Below are 23,723 nucleotides of genomic sequence, written 5' to 3'. Positions count from 1 at the left end.
TAAATGTAAGACTGACGGTGTATTCCCAAGTTTGGTAGCTTGAAATGATTGTTCATACAAATGTAATTTCTCTTTTGAGTGTCTCTTTTTTTTAAAAATGTTTTTTGGATTCACCTAGGTGATGTAGGGGCATTGATCCCAGTTTCCACGGTGATTTAGGGACTTAATTTTCAAAATGAGTTCTGAAAATAAGGCTGGAGTCTTTAAAGCTTTCACACTAAATGATTTAGTAATATAATTCCATCAAAAGTCCCTATTTACGTTCCTGTCTCTTTGGTTATAATGCGCGAGTGCTGCATCCCTACAAAGAGAGAGCACTGTAAGGTGGTGGAGGCTTCTGCACCAAGTAGTCAAGAATCATGGAGTGGTGCAAACCAGCTTTAGAGTAATATAAGAGATCTCCTTTAGTATTAATTCCTGCATTAATTCCTGAAACAAAAGCACCTGACTTCCAATGAATGTGTTTTAAAGATGAATGTGATGATATTAACCAGCTAGTTTCCTTCTGAGGTCCTCCCTCCTTACTCCTCACTTCCTTCTGCTGCTTTTCATTTTTTGATGTTTGTGTTTGGTTTCATAAGTATTCAAAGGTCAGATTTGAAAAATTATCAAGCAGCTTTTAAAAGCGGAGTTTCAAAAATATCTTGGCATCTGATTTCTAATGATTTTATGGGGAGAAAAGAAGGGAAATGCCTTTCTGCAACCTCATTTGCCAAATTATTGTTGAAAATGTGGCTCCAGATCATTTTGAAAATGGTTTTGGCACTGGGAGCGTGGATTTTAGTGAAAGTCCCTGGGGCTCAGTTACTGCGTCGTTTAACTTGGTGTTTTGTGGGAAATAAACACAGGCCTTTTCTCCAGACAGATTACGGTGTACGGTAGATGGATATCCATCTGGATGTGGATGCACCAGGCTATTTTTCCTTCGTACAGAGATGGCTATAATCCTCTTGGTTGTAGAAAACCTAAAGGTGTTTCGGAAGAACTGTAGTATGGCCGTTTGGGATCCTCTCCCTTTCTAGACTATCAAGTGTTGTCTGATGAGTGTCTTTTGCTTAAGACCAGAGCTCCTTATCTGGCATAGGTTCACATAATAATTCTGGTGAGTTGAGTCCCCTCTGCCTGGAAGGGGAAAACCTCCATGGATCTCTCAGTATGTGTTGCTTGCCACCAGCCTGGCGCTGTTGGGCTGCTACCTTTTATTCTTCATTTTGTAAGGATAGTCCTAATGGACTCTTAAATTAAGTTGCTTTGTTTTCACTATTGTTACATTTTAAAAGAATATAAAATGTTAGTCACAAGTGAACAATCAGTCGTTTGCATGTAAGATTTTTTTTTTTTTAGAGCCTTATTTAAAGAAGGGGAGGCATGAATTATTGCCTAATGTGCTGATTATTTTTGTCATTATGCACAAAATGAAGAGATTTTTTTTTTTTTTTTTTTTAAATACCAGAGGTAAATGTCTCTCTCTGATGATTTTTAATACTAGATAATGTCGGTGGTTAAAAAAAAAACAACTATCTCGTTGTTTTTAAGACTTCTGAAAAGTTTCTTGGGGGGAAAAAAGGTGTTATACGAAAGGCAAAGGTACACAGAGTTTTACCTTTTGAACAGACCTTGACGTTGATTTAAAATAAGCCTAATTTAATAGGTATTGTATTGCACACCAAAGATAATTTAGGCTAATGTCAAGGACAAGTGTTATCTATTCCTTTGTTGTAGTGAGGTATTGAAATAATGAGTGGAACAGAAGGGAATCAGAAAATGTTTGAAGTTTTTCATCTGTGTCTCTAGATGGGTATTTTTAATCACGTTCTCCTGGCTTTTGCATGCAAATTACACTGAACAGCACACTATATAGAATGAAGAGCTGTATTTTACAAAATCTATTTTCTTGAAGTTTAATAAGCTTGCAAAGATTGGCCTGTGCTTTAACTAACTAGGTACCTTTTTGTATCTCAGCTGAAATGAAAGTCTTATATTTTAAATGCTGCTGTTTTGATCCTGTAACAGGAACGGGGAGCCTGGTCTTCTTGGAGGTTACTGAAACCATTTCTTTGTTGGTACTCAAGGGCTGCAGCTCCCAATGACAGATGAGACAACTGTTAAGATTTAATACATCTTTATTTCAGCAATATATTTCACTGTGTGGCACCAGCCCCTCTAATAACCCCAGTGTCTGGATTACTTACTGCATAGCGTCACTGCTTAACTGCTGACCTCTGTGGCAGAAATAAAATACCAAACTCCTCTATGGTCCACGCTGTTGACTTGGAAATCTGCTGACTTGCAGTGTCATGCCATGGCCACAAGCTCAGCTGCATGGAGGACAATCAGGGTACCTTTTTTGAGCCTTTTCCTCTTAGAAAAGGATGCAGACTTTTATAGTGCACTCTAAAAATGTAAAATTGCTTCCAAAGTAATATTAACAACACTGTCCTCAGTGTGGTTCACATATATTAATTTGTGCTGAGTGATCAAAATGGGAGATGAAATTGGCTTATTCACGTGCTCGCATATGTCCCTGCTACTTTCCAAGCACAGCACTCTCTCTACTGATGCCGTACTTTCTTTATGCACCTCTTTAAAGTCAGGATAGATATATTTTTTTTTCCTATTTCTTTTCAAAATAAGCTAAGGAGATACCGTGGTAAATCATATATTGTGGTAATTTTTGCAGAGTATGTCCTTAGCCTTGAACAAGAGAGCTGTTTTTACAGAGGGATTTTGGAAGAAATCTTTTCCGTCTAAACTGAGGATTTAAGAAAATAACAGGTTAGCATTATATTCTATATGCTTTCAAAGGAAGAGTCGTTGAAGAAACAACCCATTACAAAAATCCCATGATAGAAAACCTGTGATTGAAAAACTTTCTAATTTAGGACAGAGATATTTTTCCCAGCTGTTCTCACAGCCAAAATGAGCACGGAATTAAGTATTTCGGTACCTGCTATGTGTGGGGACTGTAGCAACTGAGGAAAACAAACTTCTCTCAAAGTGTAAAATTTCCAATTTTGCTGAGAAGCATCAAAGAAAAAGATTGTTTAAAAGAAATGAGGGTGTTCTCTATTCTTGCACTCTCATGTTACCAGTAGCTTTGTGTTTAGTTGCAGGTTCTGGAATCTCTTACCCGATCATCTTAATCAAACCACTTTTGCAGTGAGATGCAGTATTTCTGCTGTTTGGGTTTTGCACGACTGCCCCCGTCCCACTAGAGATCAGAATGCAGCGGTGGCACTGCCCACTCTCTCCCCAGGGCTCAGCTTAACAAGCTGCGGATACTGGTGCCGATTAATGCATTCAGTCGTTAACTCCATTGGGAAGGCTGGAATCAGTAGCTAATTCATACTGGTTGTGGAGCCTTCCTCGGCGTTAAAGCTAACAGCAGAAATGCAGCATTCAGGAGCATGGGTTAACATAATGAACTGGAGCTTCTATCTGTTCCTGGCCCAGGTCAGTATGCCCTACTGGAAAGAAACCCATCTACTGGCATCCGTGTCCTTCTCCCCATGTCTGTCAGCTTCACAAAACGTAGATTACTTCTACATTTCTTTCTGCCAGCAGTGCCTTCTGGGCACGTAGGACAGGGCTGCTGGCGTGTCTGTCTGTAGGAGATGAGAAATGTAGATGTTTTCTTTGGCCATGGAAGTTAGCTAGTGATGAAGTTCAAGATCCACCTCTGGTGTTGGACTTGCTGTGTCCATGGACTAGGTTCAGTTGGGTGAGTGGGTCAGAAGGACTTTGCAGGATAATCAGTTTGTGTGTGCTCTGCATGTCCTTGTGTCCCTCAGGCTGCACACGTGGGCTGGCGGCTTGAGTCTTGTCCGGTACATTATGCAGAAGTGGGATGTCTGGTATATTCAAGGTCTGAGGTCATGAAAAAGCAAATCCAGCCAACCTGACAAGCAGCTCAGTGGCAGCTACCTCTAGCAGTTAAATAATACTTTAAACGCTGCTCAGTTATTGTCTTATTTTTTGGTCTAAACTTCAGCCTGACTTAACCCATGGAAGTCAAATCGAGAACAACTTAGGCAGAATATACACAAATTACTTTCCAGGGTGTCATAGTCATGCTTGCGTTTAGGCTGTTGTTCACCAATAGAGGGGAGAAGGGAGAAAAAGTCTTTTAAATCTATGTAATATTAAATTGATATGTTTTAAATATTTTAAAATTTCAAATGTATTTTAAATATATTTAGTAGTCTGGGAACTTACACGATAGTACCTAAAACTGCATTTAATTCCTACTGGGGGAAGATTAGATTGCATTTTAATATTGTTTCTAGAATTTCCCAGATCAAAGTGCAGTAGGAAATGAATAATCAAAAGCAATGTTTTAAAAAAATCTTGTATATTTACTTCAGAATCGTTTCTTAGATTTAAAGAACCATGAAAGCAGAAGATTCTTAAACTATCTGTAAAATTAAAGTGTCCTTTGAATCTGTAGATGAGTTCTGATCTTGCAAATATGATTTAACTTGATATGTGATGTTGAGCTTTGGAAATGAAGGTTGTTTACTTAGTCAGCAGGTTTGAGAATGACTTTCAGTGAGACCTATGATGTATTTTCCAGTAGTGGTTATTTTATATCATGGTGTTTTGAAGGGGCAGATTATGTTCAGCAAAGGCAAATGCAGAGTCCTGCGTATGGGCTAGAATAACCCCATGCAGCAGTATGGACTGGGGTGGCCACTGCCTGAGTAGGAACAGACCTGGTGGACAACCCAGTGAACGTAAGTCCACAGTGTGCCCTTGTGATAAAGACAACCAGCTCCATCCTGGACTATATTAGCAAGCCTGTAGCCAGCAGGTTGAGAGAAGTGACCGTTTTTCTCTGCTTCTGGAGTATTTTGGCCTCCTTAAGACAAGCAAGACATTACCATGGTGGGCGAGCCAGAGGCCACCAGGGTGAGTTAGGGGGCTGGAGACCATCACAGGGAAAGGGAGGCCTTCAAGGGTGCTGTATAGCCATGCAGTTACCTAAGGCACGGCATTCTTGGTATAGCTGCTCTCTATTGGGTATGGAGAAGATGGAGCTATACTTTTCTCTGAGGTGCACAGGAGTAGTGTGAGGGACAACAGACACAAATTGCAACACGGGAAGTTTCAACTTGATACACCGAAAAAAAACTTCTGAAAACTAAGAGTGGTCAAACACTGGGAGAGATTGCCAAGAGAGGTTGTGGAGTCTCCATCCTAGGGTTTTTCAAACGCTTACAAGATGTGGCCTCAAACAACCTCCTCTCACTGACCCTGGTTTGAACAGGGGGTTGGACCAGATGATTTCCAGAGGTCCCTTCAAGTTATTCTCTGATTCTATATAAGCTTACACTTCTTCTATACTTCTATTCTTACACTTCTATCCACAGAAGATCTAACACAAAGTGTTAATGTGATGGTAGAATGTGACCCTTAAAAAGTCCTTCATATTTTTCCAAAAAGAACAATGCAGTAAAGTTAATATGAGAATGTCAGTTGTTTGGCTCCTTTCTAGCTACATTACTTTGAAAAGCTGTTACGAAAAGCTGGTTCTGTCTTCGTGACTGCAGTTGATTAATTAGGACAGGTAAAGATTTTCTTGAAATTATAAAGGTTTGTTGTTTGTGTAATGGTTTGTCTAAAATTGAAAATGTGTTTGCCCTTTTTCTCCTTTTGAAATGTGTGATCTATGAGTCTGTTGAGGGGACACTCAAGTTGCACGTATAGCACAGAATGCCTCTTAGATGCTGCTGGTTTTGCTAATTGATCTTTTTCTTATGTCTGTGGGCAGTAGTGCATTATTTGTGAAAATGTCCATTTTTTTCTCTATTTCCTCTTACCAGTTCATTGAGACAGTAGTTATATATAAATGGGTTTTTAATGAGCCATGTAGAAAAGTGAAGCTCAAGGAATAATAAGTATTTGGGTCTGCCATGGGGCTATTAAAGTCAGTTCAGTCATCAGAAAGCCTACAAATTGATTTCATATTTAGTTTATTTCATATCTAAATAATAATTGGCTACTCCCTTGCTAATTATTTTCCCAAATTTATGTTTTTTTTTTCTCTTACACTCATCTCTTCATTCACAAGCTACTTGTATTCCAGGGCTTTTTGGAGGCTGCAGTGACATTAGCTGAAATTTGATTTACTGCTGGGCTTTGTTAAACAAGTTCTCTTTAGTTCTGCATTGTAACATGGACTGAGTAATATGCAGATTGCTTTGGGTACACATGGTTTTTTCCAACCCCAAAGAGTTACTGTAGAAATTGGTTTATTTTCTCTTGCAGTCTACTTCAGTTGTGCTCATTGCAGAGGAAATGAGTAGTCAGTTCTGTGGTTGTCTTGTGTGTTCGCTGTACGGGCTTGCATGAGACTGGAAAAGTCTTTTTCTGAGGAAAGGATGCCTGTGATGCTCGTGTTTAAATTTTCTGCCAGCCTCCTCTCCATGTCCTCTTTGCAGATAGTTGCTGCACACGTCTGAAAGTGTATGGCAGTGCTCTGAGAGTGATTGCAATCTCTCACGTCAGCAGATCAGGTGGCTGTCAAGTGTATGCAGAGACCTTTACATTGGGACTGCAGGACAGGGCTGGGCTTGACGCTCTGGCATCAGGTTTTAAAGAAAATGCTTGAAGTAGCTATTTTAGGCAGACATCTATTGACCAGGCTAATTTAGATTTTAGAATCGCATTTGGACCATCAAAATCTTTCTCTTCAAGGACCAAAGTCTCCTGTGGAAAAAGTTATTTAGTTCGGTTATTAAGCATAAACTGAGAACCAGAATCCTTGCTAGCATGGGTTCCTCACCAGAGGTGGATGTTGAGCAGCTCCATCACTCGGAGCTGCCTCAGAAGGGCTATGATTTCTATTTTGCTGGAAGCAGAAGAATAATAGTTGTGTGAAAGGCAGTTTTGTACATGAATGGCCATCCTGCAGGAGAAGACGTGCAGCATAAATGTCAGAAGAGCATAGCAGCTGTGAAAGGGAAGACCACATCTGGAAGCTGTTGTATGTGCCAGGAGGGGAAGTGCACAGTTCAGCCAGGGGAATCGAGACACTTCTGGTTGCTCAACAGATCAACTACTGAGCAATTGGTCACTGTACAGCGGAACAAATTGGGAATGTCCTTGTATGAAATTATCTGAGAAGTGTCCTTCTGGTGAGAAGAAAGCAGATATTTAAAATTTCTCCTAATCATTAAAAAAGATAAGTTATTTCAGTTTCACTCTGTGTTAAAAAGAGCGAACAAGAAGCACTGAGGATGTGAAAACCAGAGGACATGAAGACCAGAGGATGCGAACACCAGAAGATCACTTGCTGTCTTTCTAGCATGAGGATCAAGCTGCAAATCTAACTGATGTTAAAGTATTTCTGAAATCATTACTGATGCCTACATATGAACCAGTATCAGATTCATCAATAAATATAAAAAAGAGTTAACAAATTTTGGCTAGATGCTTAGAAATATGCAAAATTCAAGCGATCTTTTGGACAATCTTACTTGTGATAGTGGGGGAAAAAATACAGCAAAAGTTTCTATCTTTATGAGTTTCCGTAAAGTGGAGGATTTCTGGTTTTGTGCTGGAGATGACCTGATTGCACCATTTGATAGTGATGAATTGGTTTATACAGTCTTAGTACTTAATGAAAATGTAAACAACCATTGCTGGTGCGAATAGTTTTTTTTTAATCCAGTTAATTAACATTCAAGTACTTAATCTAGTCAATTAATTAAGACTGCATATGTGTTTACTAATTTTTAATTACCTTAGAATAGATGGAAATTGTAATAATTAATGTTGGAATGCAGACTGCTGCTGCTGTGTCAATATTAAAATAAATCAGTCTTCTTGCTTTTTATTTCTTGAAGTATAACCTGGTTAGTATGATATGTTGAGTCCCAGACAGAGCAATAGAGAAGCTCATCCTGGTGTCTCTTCCAGAAAGAACTAAAGGTTGGAGTGTAATTAATTCTATACAACATGGTGTTGTGGGAGGTCAGTCAGATGTGCTATAGAGGGCTGAATGCATATATTTTTTTTGTCTTTGGACGATGATGGTAGCAATAAAAAAACAAACACCTCTTAAAATATACTAAGGATCACAAGTATGATTTTTACTACTGCAGTAATTGTGGAGTTTTACGGCAGTTCTTTGTATTTTTTAAAAAAATTGCTGATGGTCGAACACTTGCTTTTTTGTGTTGAACACTTGCTTGTTCTTGCTTTTTTTTTTAAAAAAATCACGTCTTGTTGATAATTCATATATTTATTGCCTTGGAGTTTAAAAAAATAGGAGTATTTTAGTTTATGCATATTGACCTTTCAAGGACTTGCTCTTAATTCCATTGCTGAAGTGGAATGAACGTTTCCCTAAGTTGTGATCTGAACAAAGCTGCTGTCTTTATATTTGAAAGTGTTACTGAATGTTTGAAACTTCATTTTTTTTCTTGAAAAACTAGTATATGCTTACACTGGGAACCAAACTCTTATCTTTTTCAAACTGATGATTCCTCTTGGGCCAGCTTACACTGATGAAGAATGTGGCTTGTATTGAAACCTCCTTTCCATTTCTTTTGCCATATTATAATTAGAAATGTAAACATGCCAGTCTAAATTAAGCCTATCGTTTATTAAATTTGTTTTGGGAAGACAAAGTGGTTTGGTGCCACTTGATTTTATTTCTCTTCTCCAGATTTTTAGTTCAGTGACTGAAAAATGAAAATGCTGTGTCCTGTTACCCCCAGTGATTAAAACTGCTGTAACCTATTTAACCAAATTTTCATGTCTTTGATGCACTCAAAATCAGGTCCCATGGAATGGGGGGGGATATAACTTCTTGTTATTATAAATACTACTATTATTTATGGTTCTTGTTGGTATGAAAGTTGGTCTTTGGCTAAGGGGTTGTCTTTAAAAAAAAAAGATCCAACAAGCCAAACGGCTCCAGTTTTTGCTGAATTTTGTGGAAGATCTTTTAAAGAGCTGATATTGATCTAATATTGAAGAGCTAAGCTATTTTCTTCTTTCTTCGTGCACTGTTATGCACTGTTATGGTTCAGCCCTCTGCTGATTCCTTCTGCAAAGAGTGGATGGCATGATGAGTATCTCAGGTCACTGCAAGTGATGAGATCTAAAACTGAAGGATAGAGAGCAGGAGGCACAGCTCATGTCAGGTATTGGCAGTAATGACAGAGTGATTCTTGAAAGCAGTATGCAGTTCCTTGCATTTGAAAACTAACTCTCTGTGTGGTTATGGCAGTGTCAGTCATTTATTTCTTATTTTTTTTAAAAAAAAAGTCAACATGGAAGCAGTCTCTCTACAGAAAAGATGCTGTTGTTTCCAGAAAAGATAGTCATCTTTGTTTTGTACTCTTTGTAAATCTGATATTTAAAGCCCAGCGAAATACCATAGGTTTACCATTGGCTTAAGGGCTGATAAAAGCTGGTCTAGTGATCTGTGTTCCATGCATTGCCAAAACATTTCTTTGGCCTTTAAATATGACTGGCATCTCACTGACAGGCCATTTATTTCCCTGGCATAAAACAGTGTTTATTGCTATGGATTCCTGCTGCAAAGGATTCTTCATAGGCCCAGTGACCTACTCGTGTGGCTTCGCTCTAAGTAGCCGTAAGGTGTTTCTTCCTATGATTTTTCTTTTGTTTCTTGTTCCTACAAAAATGATAGTTGAGGTGTGATTTCAGAGCCTCCGGGGGTATGAAAGTACACATTTTTGTATGTTCTATTCCTATCCTTGAAGAATTTCCCTTAATTAAAATAAAATGTATCAGAGAAATCAGAAATGAACGCTCGATATCAGAATACAGTGGAAGATGTTCTGGCTGTCCGTGTTTCCTGTGAGCTCACTGCCATCCACAGAGTGGCACAGCAAGCTCTGGAAATCAAGATCTGACACTGTCTATTTACATTAAGTCTTCCAGTCCCGAAGACTTTCTAGCTCATTATGAGGACTGAGTGTACCTTTGTAACGCTGTTTTACAATGAGCTTCCTGACCTGCCCAGCAGAGCTGATGCCAGCCTGGGTTGAATTATAACCTGCTACCGTAGAATAAAATGTAACGCTAATTAGATTTGGAGAAGACTAACATGGCTTGTATTTCTTCACATGTTGTATGCAAAAATGTTACAACTTGGTATGATTTTTAATGGAACTGAAGCCTTTTGAAGGTTTGATGCTGTCAAAATGGCAAATACCTGCGAAAATACATAAGATCAAAAGCTAAGCTTGAAATGAGAAGCTCTTTTTTAGATGTTCTGAAATCATAGGTTGTAGACTGTCTCGAATAGGCAAAAAGCTGGAGGCAACTTGCAGTACAACATACATACATAGAGATTTATATGCACGTAGCTTTTTACATATATATAATATATATATAAAATACTTGCGGCAGCATGCATTGAGTAATACTTTTCAATCAGCCTCAAAGGAACAGAATGTAATTTGGGGATTTATCTTGATACATGCCATGCAAAGGAGAAAACGATTTGATGTTTCATGCCTAGAATTCTTAAATGCATCGTGTGTGTTTTGTTCTAATACCTTACACATCGTCACTTGTGGATTAATTTATTTTCAGTTGCTGGAGATTGGTAATCAGCTTGTTATAAAACAGATAGTAAAAGTGTTACGGTAAAGTCTCCTTCTTTGGAGAAATATGCTTCAATTTATGTAAGCACTGGTATTTCGCAATGTGTTAAAAAATTAAATTTCCAATATTCTTGAGCTACTAACATTTTAGGTGTTGTCACGTCTCCTGTTGCTCTCTTGTGTGTAGATTTCTCAAGCATAAAATAATGAATTGTATGTTAAAAACATGTTGTAGCTGTCTGCAGCTGCAGCCTGGTTTTCCTTCTGCTCCCTGCCTTTCAAATAGCGCTGGAGAGACCATGGAGAGACCACGGACTTTTTACCCATTACCAGTTCATTCTTTCTGTTTTGTATGTGCCAGAGCCTGAATTTGCATTAGGTGTGGAATTACTGGCAGAAGTTTGCTACTCTCTGCAATTTCAAAACTACTTGTTAAAACAGCTAATGCCTGAAAGTACTTTTAAAAGTTGAATTCCCAAATGGTTTCCACTTGGACTTACAGTTGTGGTTTTCAATTTTTTTTACTGATGTTTGCATAAGCTAGATTTGAGTAAAGGGACTAATATTAAAATGTGTAGGATGAGATGATGTCAGATTCACTTAAAAAAAAAGAAAAGAAAAAAGAAAAGAGAAAGTGACCTCTGATTCCTTTAGTTTATACAAAGCCTTAAGTGTTGTTCTAACAAAATAAACAAATTGCAGAGATCAGTGTAGGTTTAAGTTGATTTGGTCCATTTACCCTACCAATTTGGACAGAAGAATGTAATGCTTTCTTGGAAATGTCTTTCAAATATTACATTATAGATTAATTTATAGGCTGCAGAATGTTGTTATCCATAAAACTTTTTTACCCATCTTGAAAATTAAGTTCTAAAATTAAATGGGTATAAGAGCTGGCCTTTTCTCTTTCAGTAGGTCACAGAAGATAAATTGGAGTAAATTATTTGTTTCAAATAAAAGCATTCATTTACAGTGAAAAGAATATCTTGGATTTACCAAAAAAGACAGTGACGTTTTTCCTATTTCCCTTGCAATGGTGAACACTGATTTAGTAAATCTTTATTAAATTACTGACTTGGCTAAGTTTCAAATTGGGTTTGAGTTCTTAGGCTTGTCTTGGACAAGTTGATTGCAAACAAAAAGAGAAATGTTTCCAAAAATTTGACAAAAGAAATTTTGCAAGGGAAGCCCACAACTTAAATAGTGTTAATAGAGAATACATTAATAGATAACAGATTAATGGATGATAACTTGCAGTGTTTATAACACTTTAAGGTGGCTTCATATTTTGCCTGTAGCTTTCAACGTGTATTAACATAATTTCTTATTGTTTGTTTTTATTCTATAAAAATGTGATTTTGCTCAGGATTTGACTTTGTAGTAATGATGCATATAGAGGTATCAAAACACAGGGGATAAATTCCAGTGCAGAGGCATCGGTCGACACTCAGGTAGTTTTCTGCAGTTCCGGGTGAGACGCAGTGGTTTGCTGGGGAAGGTGCAACCCTTCCTTTCCTGTCTTGGTGCCGTTCACTCTGCAGCTTGCAGTGATGGGCTTTGTGTCCCATCAGAGCTGTTGACCCTTTGTACTATCCAATTAATGGCTGCCTTTCCTTGGGCTGATGGTGTTGTGATCTAGGCATTGATCTGAGTCTCTGCTGGTAGACGTTTCTTTCTCTTTGGTGGGAAGAAATGATGAAGCGTTGATCTGAAATGGCACTTTGATGTTGCTGAAAGTTTTTTTTAACAGTAGATTATACTGTCATTTGCAGCTCGTAGCTGTGTTTGATGAGCAAGATCCACACCATGGAGGTGATGGCACCAGCGCCAGCTCGACAGGCACACAAAGCCCGGAGATTTTTGGCAGTGAGCTTGGCTCCAACGCGGCATCGGCCTTTCAGCCTTACCAAGCAACGAGTGAAATTGAGGTCACCCCTTCAGTCCTTCGTGCAAGTAAGTAAATGATCTCGGTATCTCAGCGTGTTTCATCTTAATTTACAAGGATGCCAAGTGCTGTTACCCATTCATGCTGCTGGGAATATGATTCATTATCTGTCCTTATTGAAAGCTGATCAAAATTGAGAAACTGCGTAAATGCTTGTTGCATGCAAGTAAACAAACCTTTCTGTTTTAATAAATTATTTATAAACTGCTTTTAGGAGCAATAAGCTCCGTCTGTGCTGCCACTTTAAAATTGTCCTCACATTGAAAATCACAGCAAAGTTTCCAAATGCAATTTTCAGTTTTCCAGTTTTATTCCATTTAATGAAAAAAAGGGTAAAAAGAAACTAAAGATAGGAGCACTTTCTACTGAAACTGTTGATGTTGCTAGGTTATGCTTGTCACCTTTCCATAAAAACACCTGCTGATCTGTGCATTTACTGCGTTGCAAAAATACACTTTAAAAACCAGAAACCGTAGCCAGGAATATCTCTTTATTTTGTTTATTTCAACATGAGGAAGATTTGTTGCAAAGCCATGAAGGTAGGAACTCATAGTTCTTGCTCAAGCAGGATCTTTGAATATTTCAGCTTATTAAGAAGAAAAATCGCCAAATGAAGTTTACTGTGTAGTTTTCATCGTTGTTAAAAGTACCATGCAAACAAGACAGTGTTGGATAAAGCATTGTGCACCTCTTACTGTAGTGTTTATCATTTCGCTCACTGAAGTTTTGAAGTAGCAATTCCATTCCAGAAAATTCTTGTCCGAAGTCATTACCCATCAGTCCTTTGATATTCTATAGATAATAGCGTTTTAAACAACTATTTGTAATTCCCAAGAGATTATTTTTCTATAGGTGTTCTTTTAATGAATAAAATCTGTGTTTAAGTAATCAGGTAAAACACAAATGGAAACGTTACAACTCTCTATTAAGTTTGAGGGTTTTTGTACCAGAGTTTTCTGTAAAATTAAGGGAACAACATTTAACAATTAGCTTACACAGACTTGAACATGCATCTTTTCAAGCTATAACTATGCTTCATTACAACACAGAGTTAAATTAGGGAAAGGATTAATGGCAGAATAAAGAAGCATCCTGGAATTTCGGGACCCTTCTGTTTTGCTGTCACTAGGGTATGCCACTGCTTAATGCATCTCTCATTTCCATGCATAAGCCAAAAAGCTGTCTTCCCGGGTTCTCAACTTAGGGCGGGTTAGAGCAGACAAATGCATTCTCTCCTTAGTGTGATTATCTGGTGTATTATACAGTGCACTGATGTTAGTGCATCAAAATCATATAGCGCAGATAAAATTCAGTGATATATTGGACAGCTCACTTATCTTCACTGTCATTCTGGAAAATACATGGAATACAGTCCACTGATAGCTAAAATGACCAAAAAGTGCTTTGAGACCCTACAAGACAAAGGTCTATAAAAATGCACGGGACTTTTAAAAATGTTAAGAATTATAGCTCTTCTGACACTTTTTATAAAAGCATGCAAAAATAAAATGGGTGAAACAATTTGTCATAAATGGGTTATCACAAATCAGAGATGTTCTCTTGTCTAGCTAATTCCTTTTTTTTGGTGCTGACAATTAGATATATTTTGTTTTTCAATGGTCCGAACCACAGGCTTAGAATCCCAGTCCAGTAATACTGTCCCGTATTAAACATACCTATTTCAAGAATTTCATTTAAATATACATTGAAAATGGAAATAATATCCCTATTGTATTTCCTTGATAACTTGTGAAGCGAAGCATAGCATACAAATGGTATTCTCAGTATTTCAAATAATTATCTTCTTACTGTGTAAGTTCTCTTCAGCAAATAAAACCCATCCAGTTTTGTAGTAGATGCAGATCCTGATTATTACATGTTGACAAGGTCATATATCTATTAATTGGATTGGAGATGGGATACAAAATTGCTGTAATTATTGTAATTTTCTAGCTAATTGCAGGGTTGGCGGTGAATATTTTACTTCTAACAAATGAAAAACAGTATTCCGTCTGAAATTGGTTTATAGCATTTTAGACATTTTGTTTTACATCTCTGGTGCTTTTTGCTCGCGAGCTGAGCCCTGTTTCTCAGCAGTTCTCTGGCAGAAGCGTAGCTTTGTGCCGTTCTGCTCCCGCTCACCTGCACCCGAGGGGTACGGAGCGGGCTCCGTTCAGAGGCAGCATCTCAGCACATTAGGCTGGGGCTTAAGGGCCTGCTGAGATTTTCCTCTCTTTGTTCTGGTTGCCATGCTACCCCTTTTGTTTGTTTATAGATCACACCATCGCTCTTCTCCCAGCAAGGGAAAGGTTAGCTAGATCAGGTCCAGCTGGAAAAGTAATATTCATCTGGATTCCCTCTTTTCCCATGCACAAACACAGCCTGTACTTTGCACGTGGGGGGGTGGTGTCAAATTGAATCTTCCCATCTAAATGTGGAAACAAAAATGAGGCTGGCCCATACCCCCTATGTCGTTTTGCAATGTGAAAACACAATTTGTCAATACAAGCGGTTGATTTATTTATGTTTCTTACCTAGCTCTTTCCCTTTTACTGCTTTTCTGTTACCCAAGTTAAACTTCCTCTTGGTGTATTTCATCGCTTCAGCTGCATTTTTTTTAAGCATACAGTACACAAGGCGTTTTTTTGTGTGTGCCTGAGTGCTTTCCGAGAAGAGGTTGGAAGCTCACTGCAGAAGATTGTTAAAGCAGACTGATGTTTATTCCCTGCTGAAATATAAACTGGAGGCGCAGGTGAAAATTGCCAAACCTAATGAGCAATTTGGCAGATAAGACAGGATGTCAGGCAGTGACAGTTCAGCAGCGGGTGCACTGCCTGTGAACCAAGTTGTTTGTTTCACAGTACTGCATTTAAATATTGTAAATAAAACCTCTTTCCAGCTACATGAGATATTGTGAAAACGGTCATCTCTTTGTCTGGTTTTCCTTTTAAGTTATTTAGCTTCGTTAAATAACCAAGGGAGGTCTTAGTTCTTGGTCTTGGTGTGATTATATGTTACAAGTCTCTCTGAACGTTTCAGCAGTTACAGTTAAAAAGCATTTTTAATATAGAACATTATTTGGAAAATAAGAGAGCTTTAGAGGACTATGATTTTTTTTTTTTCTTCTTTTTTTGTTTTCCTGGCCCAAAGTAGAGAAGAGTAAGGGGGCTGGGAGATCTTTCTTGCTTTCTTTAAGTGTTTAATGGTAGGGTATCGAGAAGATAAAGCCAAACTCTTCTTGCATTGACACATTATTGCTGGAGCCAGCAAACACAAGCTGCAACAAGGAAAATGCCAGTTAGATATTAGGAAAACAATTTTCACCTCAAGAGCGAAACAGGCTGCTCAGAGACAGGTGCTTGCTCAGGTGGCCCTGGGCAACCTGATCTTGCTGGCCCTGTTTTGTGTGGAGGGGTTGGACCAAATGACCTCCAGGGATCTCGTCCATCCTGAAGTTACCATGTAATTCCGTGACTCCAAATATAATCGATTAAATTGTTTCCTTCTTGAAGCTATTATTTGTAAAAGCAAATGATGTTCGTAGTGAAATAATAATGACAGGAGCAGAGGAAATGGTCTGAAGTTGGGGCAGGGGAGGTTTAGATTAGATATCAGGAAGAATTACTTTACTGAAAGAGTGGTCAGGCACTGGAACAGCCTGCCCAGGGAGGTGGTGGAGTCACCATCCCTGGAGGGATTTAAGAAACATGTAGAGGTGGCACTTCAGGGTATGCTCTAGTGCCTGAGGTTGTTGGTTTGTGTCTGTTTGTGAGTGGGGTGTGGTTGTAGGCGTTTGGTTTGGTTTTGGTGTTGGTGTTCTGGGATTTTTGGGGTGTGGTTTGTTTGGTTTTTGGTTTTTTTTTTTGTTTTGTTTTGTTTTTTTTGTTTTTTTTTTTTTTGTTGTTGGTTGGACTCGATGATCTCAAAGGTCCCATCCAACCAGAAATATTCTGTGATTCTGTGATTCAATATTTAGCAGGCAGTAGTGCAAGCATATTGTGCACGTGCAGCGTCCCAGCGTGGTTTAGTATCGTAAGAGTTTGTGCCAGCGTGACACAGATCAGCTGACGGTGCTTTTTAGCAGACTGCTGTTTGCATGCAGGATGTCTTTGGTAGGTGTGTCAGTTCCTTAGAAATGAGATATGGGGTTATTGTAAGGCTCTTCTAAAGGCTGGCAGGGGAACATCTCCCCAAAACACTGGCCAGAGGAGTCTAAGAAATGACTAAGAACTAGCTGGAAATGGTGCACGTCAGCGATGTATTTGCGCAAGTGATCTGTATTATGTATTTTAGTAGGACTCTCGGCACTGGTTTCATATTTTGGTCACGGAAGCAGACTATGGGGAAAAAAAAGGTCTAGATGAGAATGTTATGAAGCGAGTGCACAGCTGGCTGTGAAGAAGTACTAAAAGTTCAGAGGAGCAAAGAACTTGCTGCAGCTCACATGGTTGTTTACCCAGCAGCATGGCCGTTGCTCTTGGGTTCCCTGTGTGCATGTGTGTTCTAACCCTGCAATTGGCAGCAGGTTTATTCCTCACAGGTAAGAACATGCAGGCAGACTCTCACTGTGAATTTGTTGAGATATTAAAGTTCATGACCTTGCTTGCCTTTGAATTTGTGGACCTCTCTGTGCCCTCAGTGGTTTGTAGTAGTTCATTGGCAAATTAGTAGGACACATCAAGTATAGCCTCTTAGAGCTCTCTTAGGTTAAGGACTGTTCAGTATTTTAATAAATCTGGATTATAGAGTGTTGCATAAAAAGCTAAGATGGAGTTTCAGGCACTTTGGATGTCAAGGTTTCAGTTCAGCATTCTCTTCGTACATTTATAAACTGTTTTGAAATCGGCGAGATGCGTACAGTCATTGCATCTAGAAAGAAAAAAGTAATTTGCAAGGCAATACTAGTGAACAGGTAACTACATAGTGCTGCCAGAAGGTTCTGGGCATTATAGTGCATTATTGTAGTGCATCTGGGCATTCTGCTTTTCCATCAAAGGGGAATGCTGTTGTGGGCTCACTGAAGTAGTTGTGAGCAGTAAGACTTTAGCTGTGACCAGTTGTGGTGCCAGACTTGGAGAACGGTAAACAAGTTGGAGAGAGCTGAAAGAGAGCAACAAGAGTAAGATGCTTTGGTGACTATGACCAAGTGTTGGAAGGACTGGTTTGTTTAGTTAAGAAAAGATGAAAACTGATAGGGTCTTCAAATGTATTAATTTTTTCTTGTTCTCTGTGTCTGCTAAGAGAAGGGCAGTTGGCATTTCCTGAGGAAAAGCCATTTTTGGTAACCAAGAGGCCTGAAAAACATTTTTACATCTCATGTAACACACAAGTCTTTGTGGGGAACGGTTCAGAGGTGTGTTCTGCGTCCATCACGTGCTGCTGAGCGGTGCCATGCGCTGTGCTGTAAGGCAGGAAGGCAGCCGGCTGGTGGTGGCAGATCTGTCCTGTTCCTGGCTAAGCCATTGTGGTGTTTGGTAACCACAGGTGAGCCACTTCTGGCATCTGGTTTAAATACGTGTGTGTCTTTTCTTAGCATCTCACAATTTGAGTGTTCAAAAAATTCAATACTAAGCAAAACAGTTAAAGGTGTAAGTGCATAAATAAGTGTGTGAATTTCAAGTACTTTAAAATTGCTGTTTTAAATATGGCACTTCACTGATTTGATGCAAGTATTTATCTAGAGTCCCAAATGCATATTCTCGGAATTAATTTGTTAATATTTCTAAGTGCCTTTGTTTAAAGGTTTGGAGCACTGCATGTTAGTATGTTGGCAAGGAACTGCAGAGGTGAGTTCATATTTGTCCCAGTTTCACAAATGGTGATGGTTTCAGCACTTTTTCCCACATATGTCCAAACTTTTTCATTCTTGTTTGTATCTCTTTGAGTCCTTGTTCTACTGTGAGTCAGTTTTATGTATGGAAATAAAGTCATTTTCAAGTGTCAAAGAACTAAGGAAGCAAGAGATTAGAAGAGGGAGGAAGAGAAAGATGAGTTCATCAAAAACCAGATGTTTGGAGCTTTATCAGCTGAAGTTATCTCTAGGGTTAAATAGCTGCTTACAAAATGTAGAGAAAGTCATCCACATTTATAATGAATGATTATGGCTTTACAGGCAATGCCTGCTAAAGTCAATGGGAGGTTTTCCACTAGCTCCGCTGAGCTTTGAGTCAGGTCAGCTTTCCACGGTGAGTCTCCTCAGTCAGTAACCTTCATTGGTGACCAGCCAGAGTTCAGGTGCCCGCCATTCCAGTCCAGTCCCAGGAATGAATTCCAAAAGATTTCCTAACCATCTGTTACTTCCTTGCCAGGTTCTCAGATGTTTCCTTTACCATGTTGGATAATACGAAAAGAACCTCAAACTTGAGGCTTGCACTGAGCTGTTGGCAGCTGAATAAGGAAGGTTTCTCATGCATCGGAGTTTGAGGAGAAGATTTAGCAAAGTCTGTTTCCTCACCTTCTGGTGCTCTCGCCGTTCAGGAATTCTTATCGCATATATCCTTGTAGCTCTATCAAGGATGTGATTGTTTTAAAGCCAGAGTTATTGAATCAAAAAATCAGTACCAGGTGCTGCTTTCTTCCATGAGGCTAAATTTGTTCTTTCTACAGCACAGTTCTGACTTGAGTGATCTCCAGTTGGTGTTTTCTCCAAGCATAGAGCTCTGCTGTTAATTTGGGATTGTTGAGCAGTTTAAAAACCATGTGTTTTTGATGAGGCCGTGACACGTTTGTAAAAACAAATGGATTTTAAACTGCTTAAGTTTCTAAATTAACCTTTAATATCTTCAATCTTCTCAGTATACCATCAAGCAAAATACTGTAGCTTCTAGTAGGATTAAAAAAATCCCTGAAACCAATAATGTAAAGAATTTTAGAACTCTGGAGGAAACCTAAGTAATGAGACATTTCAAGATGTCATTCCATATGATGAGGGCTTCTATCTTTGAGTACTGATAATGGGGAGTAATCAAAAGATGGTATTGTATCTGATACATGATGGTATTTTGTACCATACCTACACAACGTAGTACAAGAGAGATAATAAGGAAGGGTTAGGAAGATGTGAAGTATTGAATTTGAATAGTTTAAGAAGTCAGGTTTGGATATTAGTCTAAATTTGACATCTTAAATAGATTTAATGATCACTTGAACAAGAAGCTATTATGGAAATCACAGCTGTATTCTGAGAATTGTTTCGATATGCATGTGTGCTGGTGTTGGTGTTGCTGGGTTTTATTTTCCCCTACTTTAAATGAAAGGTAACTTTTTCCTTAAGGGAACTGTGTTTTTATGTATACACAAAATGTTATGCCTTTTTATCCTATCAAACATTACAGCGTAGCTGCACAATTCCATTGTACTGTGGTATCATGGATTTAATCCTATTGTGATAAAGCTATTTCGGCTCTTTGGCCAAAAGAGTTTGGCAACACACACGTATCAATAATTTTAATAACTTTCTATAGATAATTTCTTGATTACTTCTCTATTTCTTGGTATTTCATTGTAAACAAACAAGGAGTACAGTGAAGGCAAAGGAACGTGAATCTGAAATGACTAGGGAATGCTTTTTCGCAGTACAGACAACAACTTTGTGAAATTTTTTACTTTATGGAAGCATGTGTACATGTTATACTTTTTTTAATCCAACAATTTCAAAAAACCTCGTGCAGTATTTATAGGTGGTACTTCTGAAATGTGATAAAACAGTATGCTTCAAGGCGTCCTTAATATCCAGAACCACCAGTCCGCGGGAGTAGCTGGTATCCTGGTCTCATTTTGCTTTGAGGCAGCAGCACTGGTCTCTGGGGGGCTGACCACTGGCATAAGTTACTCACAGTCTGCCAACAGAAGAGGATGCAGAGTTTGTCAAATGTGCTTAATTATTCACTCAGTCCTAAGATGGATGATCTTATGGAAAGGGTGTTGTAGGGCTAGTGAAGAGTGTTGTGCTGCTGGGGGTCTGTGCTGTGCTGTCTGCAGGGTTACCCTGTGTTCAACACAACGGCTAGTGCATCCCCCCGGCCCCCTAAACAAAGAAGGATGTGGATATTTAGTACCACAAGCCCAAGGCTGTAAGATATTATACTTAAAATATATCCTTAATTAGGCTAAACTTGTACTTCAGTGAGAGCATTGTTGCTTGCTTTTGTTCTTAGTTCACAAGGGATTCTTGCTTGCTTCTTTATTGCATTTGCAACATGTGAGCTCACATACTCTTTTTTCAGACGGGGATGCGTTTTGGAGATAGACCATCTCTTTTGGTGATTACTGCGAAAAGGTTGCCTTAAATTTTGTGTCTTGACATGTTCTTTTGAGGGGGATGAAACAGGGACAGATGGTTGCTAGTTGAATAGGCTTGGTTTTTAGTTTGTTTTTTATTTACTCATGCACTGAAAAGGGCTGAAAGATGATACAGAAATAAAGGAGTGGATGAGAAATAACTTTCTGATAATTTATTGCCTTATTTTATACTTTTAAAAAGATAAAATTTGGTCTTGTTCCCACCCATTTCTTGTTGTTAATCTTAAACGAATTGTGTAAGTAAGATGAACTCCATCTTCAGAAATGCTGTGGGTTCATGTTAGGGTCAGATCAAGCATTGAGGGTGAGAATCAAGCGTATGTATTTAGAAGTACTTTTCTCCAGAGATTTTGGCCCCCAATAGCGTGGAGGTCAGAAGCTTAGCTTGAGCCCATGATCCCGGTCTGAGGTGAGACAAGGCACGAGCCCACCTCCGGCCCTCCTGCTGGCTTGGCTCAGTGTCCCCGCCTGGTCTGCAGGCAGGGCCCCCTCCTCTCCCCCTCTGTGACACTGCGGGGGCAGTCGGGGTCCCCCTTTGTGACACAGCGGGCACCTCGCTGGGGTGGTGTTCACCACCCAGGCCGATGCCAGAGCTTGGCTGTTTGGGATTGGAGGTGGATGTGGACTCGGGCTGTGTTCCAGGTTTGTGTTTCTTGCCTCTGTTATGGATGTAGGCAATTGATTCTGTCAACATTTTTCGATGTATAGAACCAGGAAGTGATTGTATATGTGGGAAGGGAGTTGGGGACTGTGTGGGTTTACAAAGAAAAGCAAAAAGTGGTTCTTAGGTGAAGATAAAATATTTGTACTACTGCTTGCATGCATACAGTGAAAGGCTGTACAAAGACAGCAATAGCAAGCTATTGTGTTAGCTTCTGGAAATTGTGCCTATGAGTCGGGCACTAGGCTTCTCACAACAAACTTTGATCAACCATTAAAACCTTATCCTGTGGGGTTGGATTTGGTTCAGCTCTCTGTACAGCACTGTTTGCAACTGGAATTAAAATTGGGACTCGTTTGGCAATTGCTGGGCAACAGCCGATTCAAAGCAGACACAACAGATGAGGTTAATATCAACAGACTCCAGGTTCTGCATCTGAGCTAAATACTCAAGGCAGTCCGGTTTCTTATTTCTGGAGAGGAATGGATACCTTTAGGGTGAGTTCATCTGACCTGTTCTACACCGTGTTTCGGGCTGAGACGGAGTATGGCCTGGACTAGCTGCCCTGGCTAACCTCTGTTCCTGAGAGACAGCAGAGGCGACCAGTTCTGAAACAGATGCCAGTGGATTCCAATCTGCGTGTGATTTACTTCAGACTGTAAAACTAAATTTTTATTTGAAAGATTTAAAATTTTTTTTTAGTGAAGTAGGATGCTGCCGTTGTTGCCTTAAAAATGGTTGGTTGTGTATTTGGAAGAGAAAGTGGCATTTTACAAACCAACAGCTTCCCAACTTGACCCACAGAGCAATTTTACGTGGCCCTAGGAAGTTCCTACATAGCCGTAATTATGCTTGGGAAGTATATTTGGGTCACAGACTGTACGTCATGGATGAAGATAGTTCCATGTTAACTTTTTTCAGAGTAAACTGGGTTTGAGAAATTTCTATCACATTTTGTGGTTAAACCAACAGTGTCATCTGCCTTGGGTCTGACGCTGGTATCTAGTCACTTTATGCGGTGCTGCTCCCAAATGGGTAAACCTCTGCAGAGAGGCAGCTGTCCTTTTTCTTGGCACACGTTCTCAGACCTGAAGCGTGACAGGTCATGGCCACGTGGCACTGAAAAGCCCACTTAAGTCTGGGGGAACAAGCATGACGTGGAGTTAATGAGCACTGAAGGACTTCCGTTAACTTCACTGCTCTTTGCGGCAAGAGCCTCTGTACCCAATGCATTCCCTTGGGCGCCGTCTGGATGTGGTGGCCATCCTGCCCTTACCACTCTTCAGCATGTCCCAGCTCCTTGTGGCCTTGGGAGAGGAAAGCTCTCTGTATGCATGCCCAGCCTCTGTAATGGGCGGCTGAGGAAAGGAGCCGTCCCTTGAATATGGGCTATTAAAGCAAGTACCTTTGCAGGCTTTCAGAGAGAATAATGGTGAGAAACAACTACCGGGACTGTTTCAAATGAAATAACATGTGAAGCAATGCTAGCAGTTCATTTTTAGTGGATTATAAAAGAATAAAATTTATGTTCACCAGTTTCTGGTAAGTTAGAGAATGAAGAGACACACCTGCCTTGTTAACCAGCCCTGCATGAGATACAAATTAATATTTCCATTATTTTTACTAAGTCCTCTTTTGATCTCTCAGCTTTTGGGCTTTTCGGAACCAAAAGCTCAGAAATGTTTTTAGCATATGAAGGCTTTATCCACCAAATATAAAAATGACATTAGTTTCTTCTGTTCCAACCCATTTTAAGCTCTGATGTTTAAGACCTTCATTAGATGACAGAGGGATTTTAGGTCAAGCACTGCCTGACTTTTGTGATGATTTCCATCTGAAGGGTCTTGCATAGTGAAGTCTCTTCATGTTTTATTTAAAGTTTTAGTTGGGCTCTTGACTCATGGAAAAATAAATAAAAATGAAGGGCTTACTAAGAGTGCTGCGGTGAAAAAATTATGGAACTGCTTTTTCAAATGAACTGCATGACATTTATCCGTGAGAAATATCCATTAAGTGAGTGAATAAAGTTATTGCTCTAGTTTGACATAGCAGGCAATATTTCTGTGAGTATTGTACATGCAGATGATTTACCCCTACCTCTGTTTTAAGTTCACCTTTAAAGTAATATACTGTAAGTGGACAAAGTCTTCTCGTAATCCTGCTTTCCCATAGCTCTTTGTTCAAAAGGTAACATTACAGTGAAATAAGTATTTTCACTTTGTCCGTAAGG

At 39.3% G+C, this 23,723-nt stretch overlaps 1 protein-coding gene across 10 annotated transcripts in view; it reads left to right on the top strand.

Annotated features, from left to right (window-relative positions):
• The window catches only part of PARD3 (par-3 family cell polarity regulator), a 458,715-nt gene that overhangs the window by 139,661 nt on the left and 295,331 nt on the right, over positions 1 to 23,723 (top strand). For all 10 annotated transcript variants that reach the window (XM_074156981.1, XM_074156982.1, XM_074156980.1 and 7 more), the window contains exon 3: positions 12,359 to 12,539. In XM_074156981.1, coding sequence (XP_074013082.1) covers positions 12,359 to 12,539 — 181 coding nt within the window. The remainder of the gene's footprint in view (positions 1 to 12,358; positions 12,540 to 23,723) is intronic.

The sequence above is a fragment of the Numenius arquata genome, chromosome 12 (genome assembly GCF_964106895.1).
Source record: "Numenius arquata chromosome 12, bNumArq3.hap1.1, whole genome shotgun sequence".
In the NCBI taxonomy this organism is placed as follows: Eukaryota; Metazoa; Chordata; class Aves; order Charadriiformes; family Scolopacidae; genus Numenius; species Numenius arquata.
This window is presented reverse-complemented; position numbering and strand designations above follow the sequence as displayed.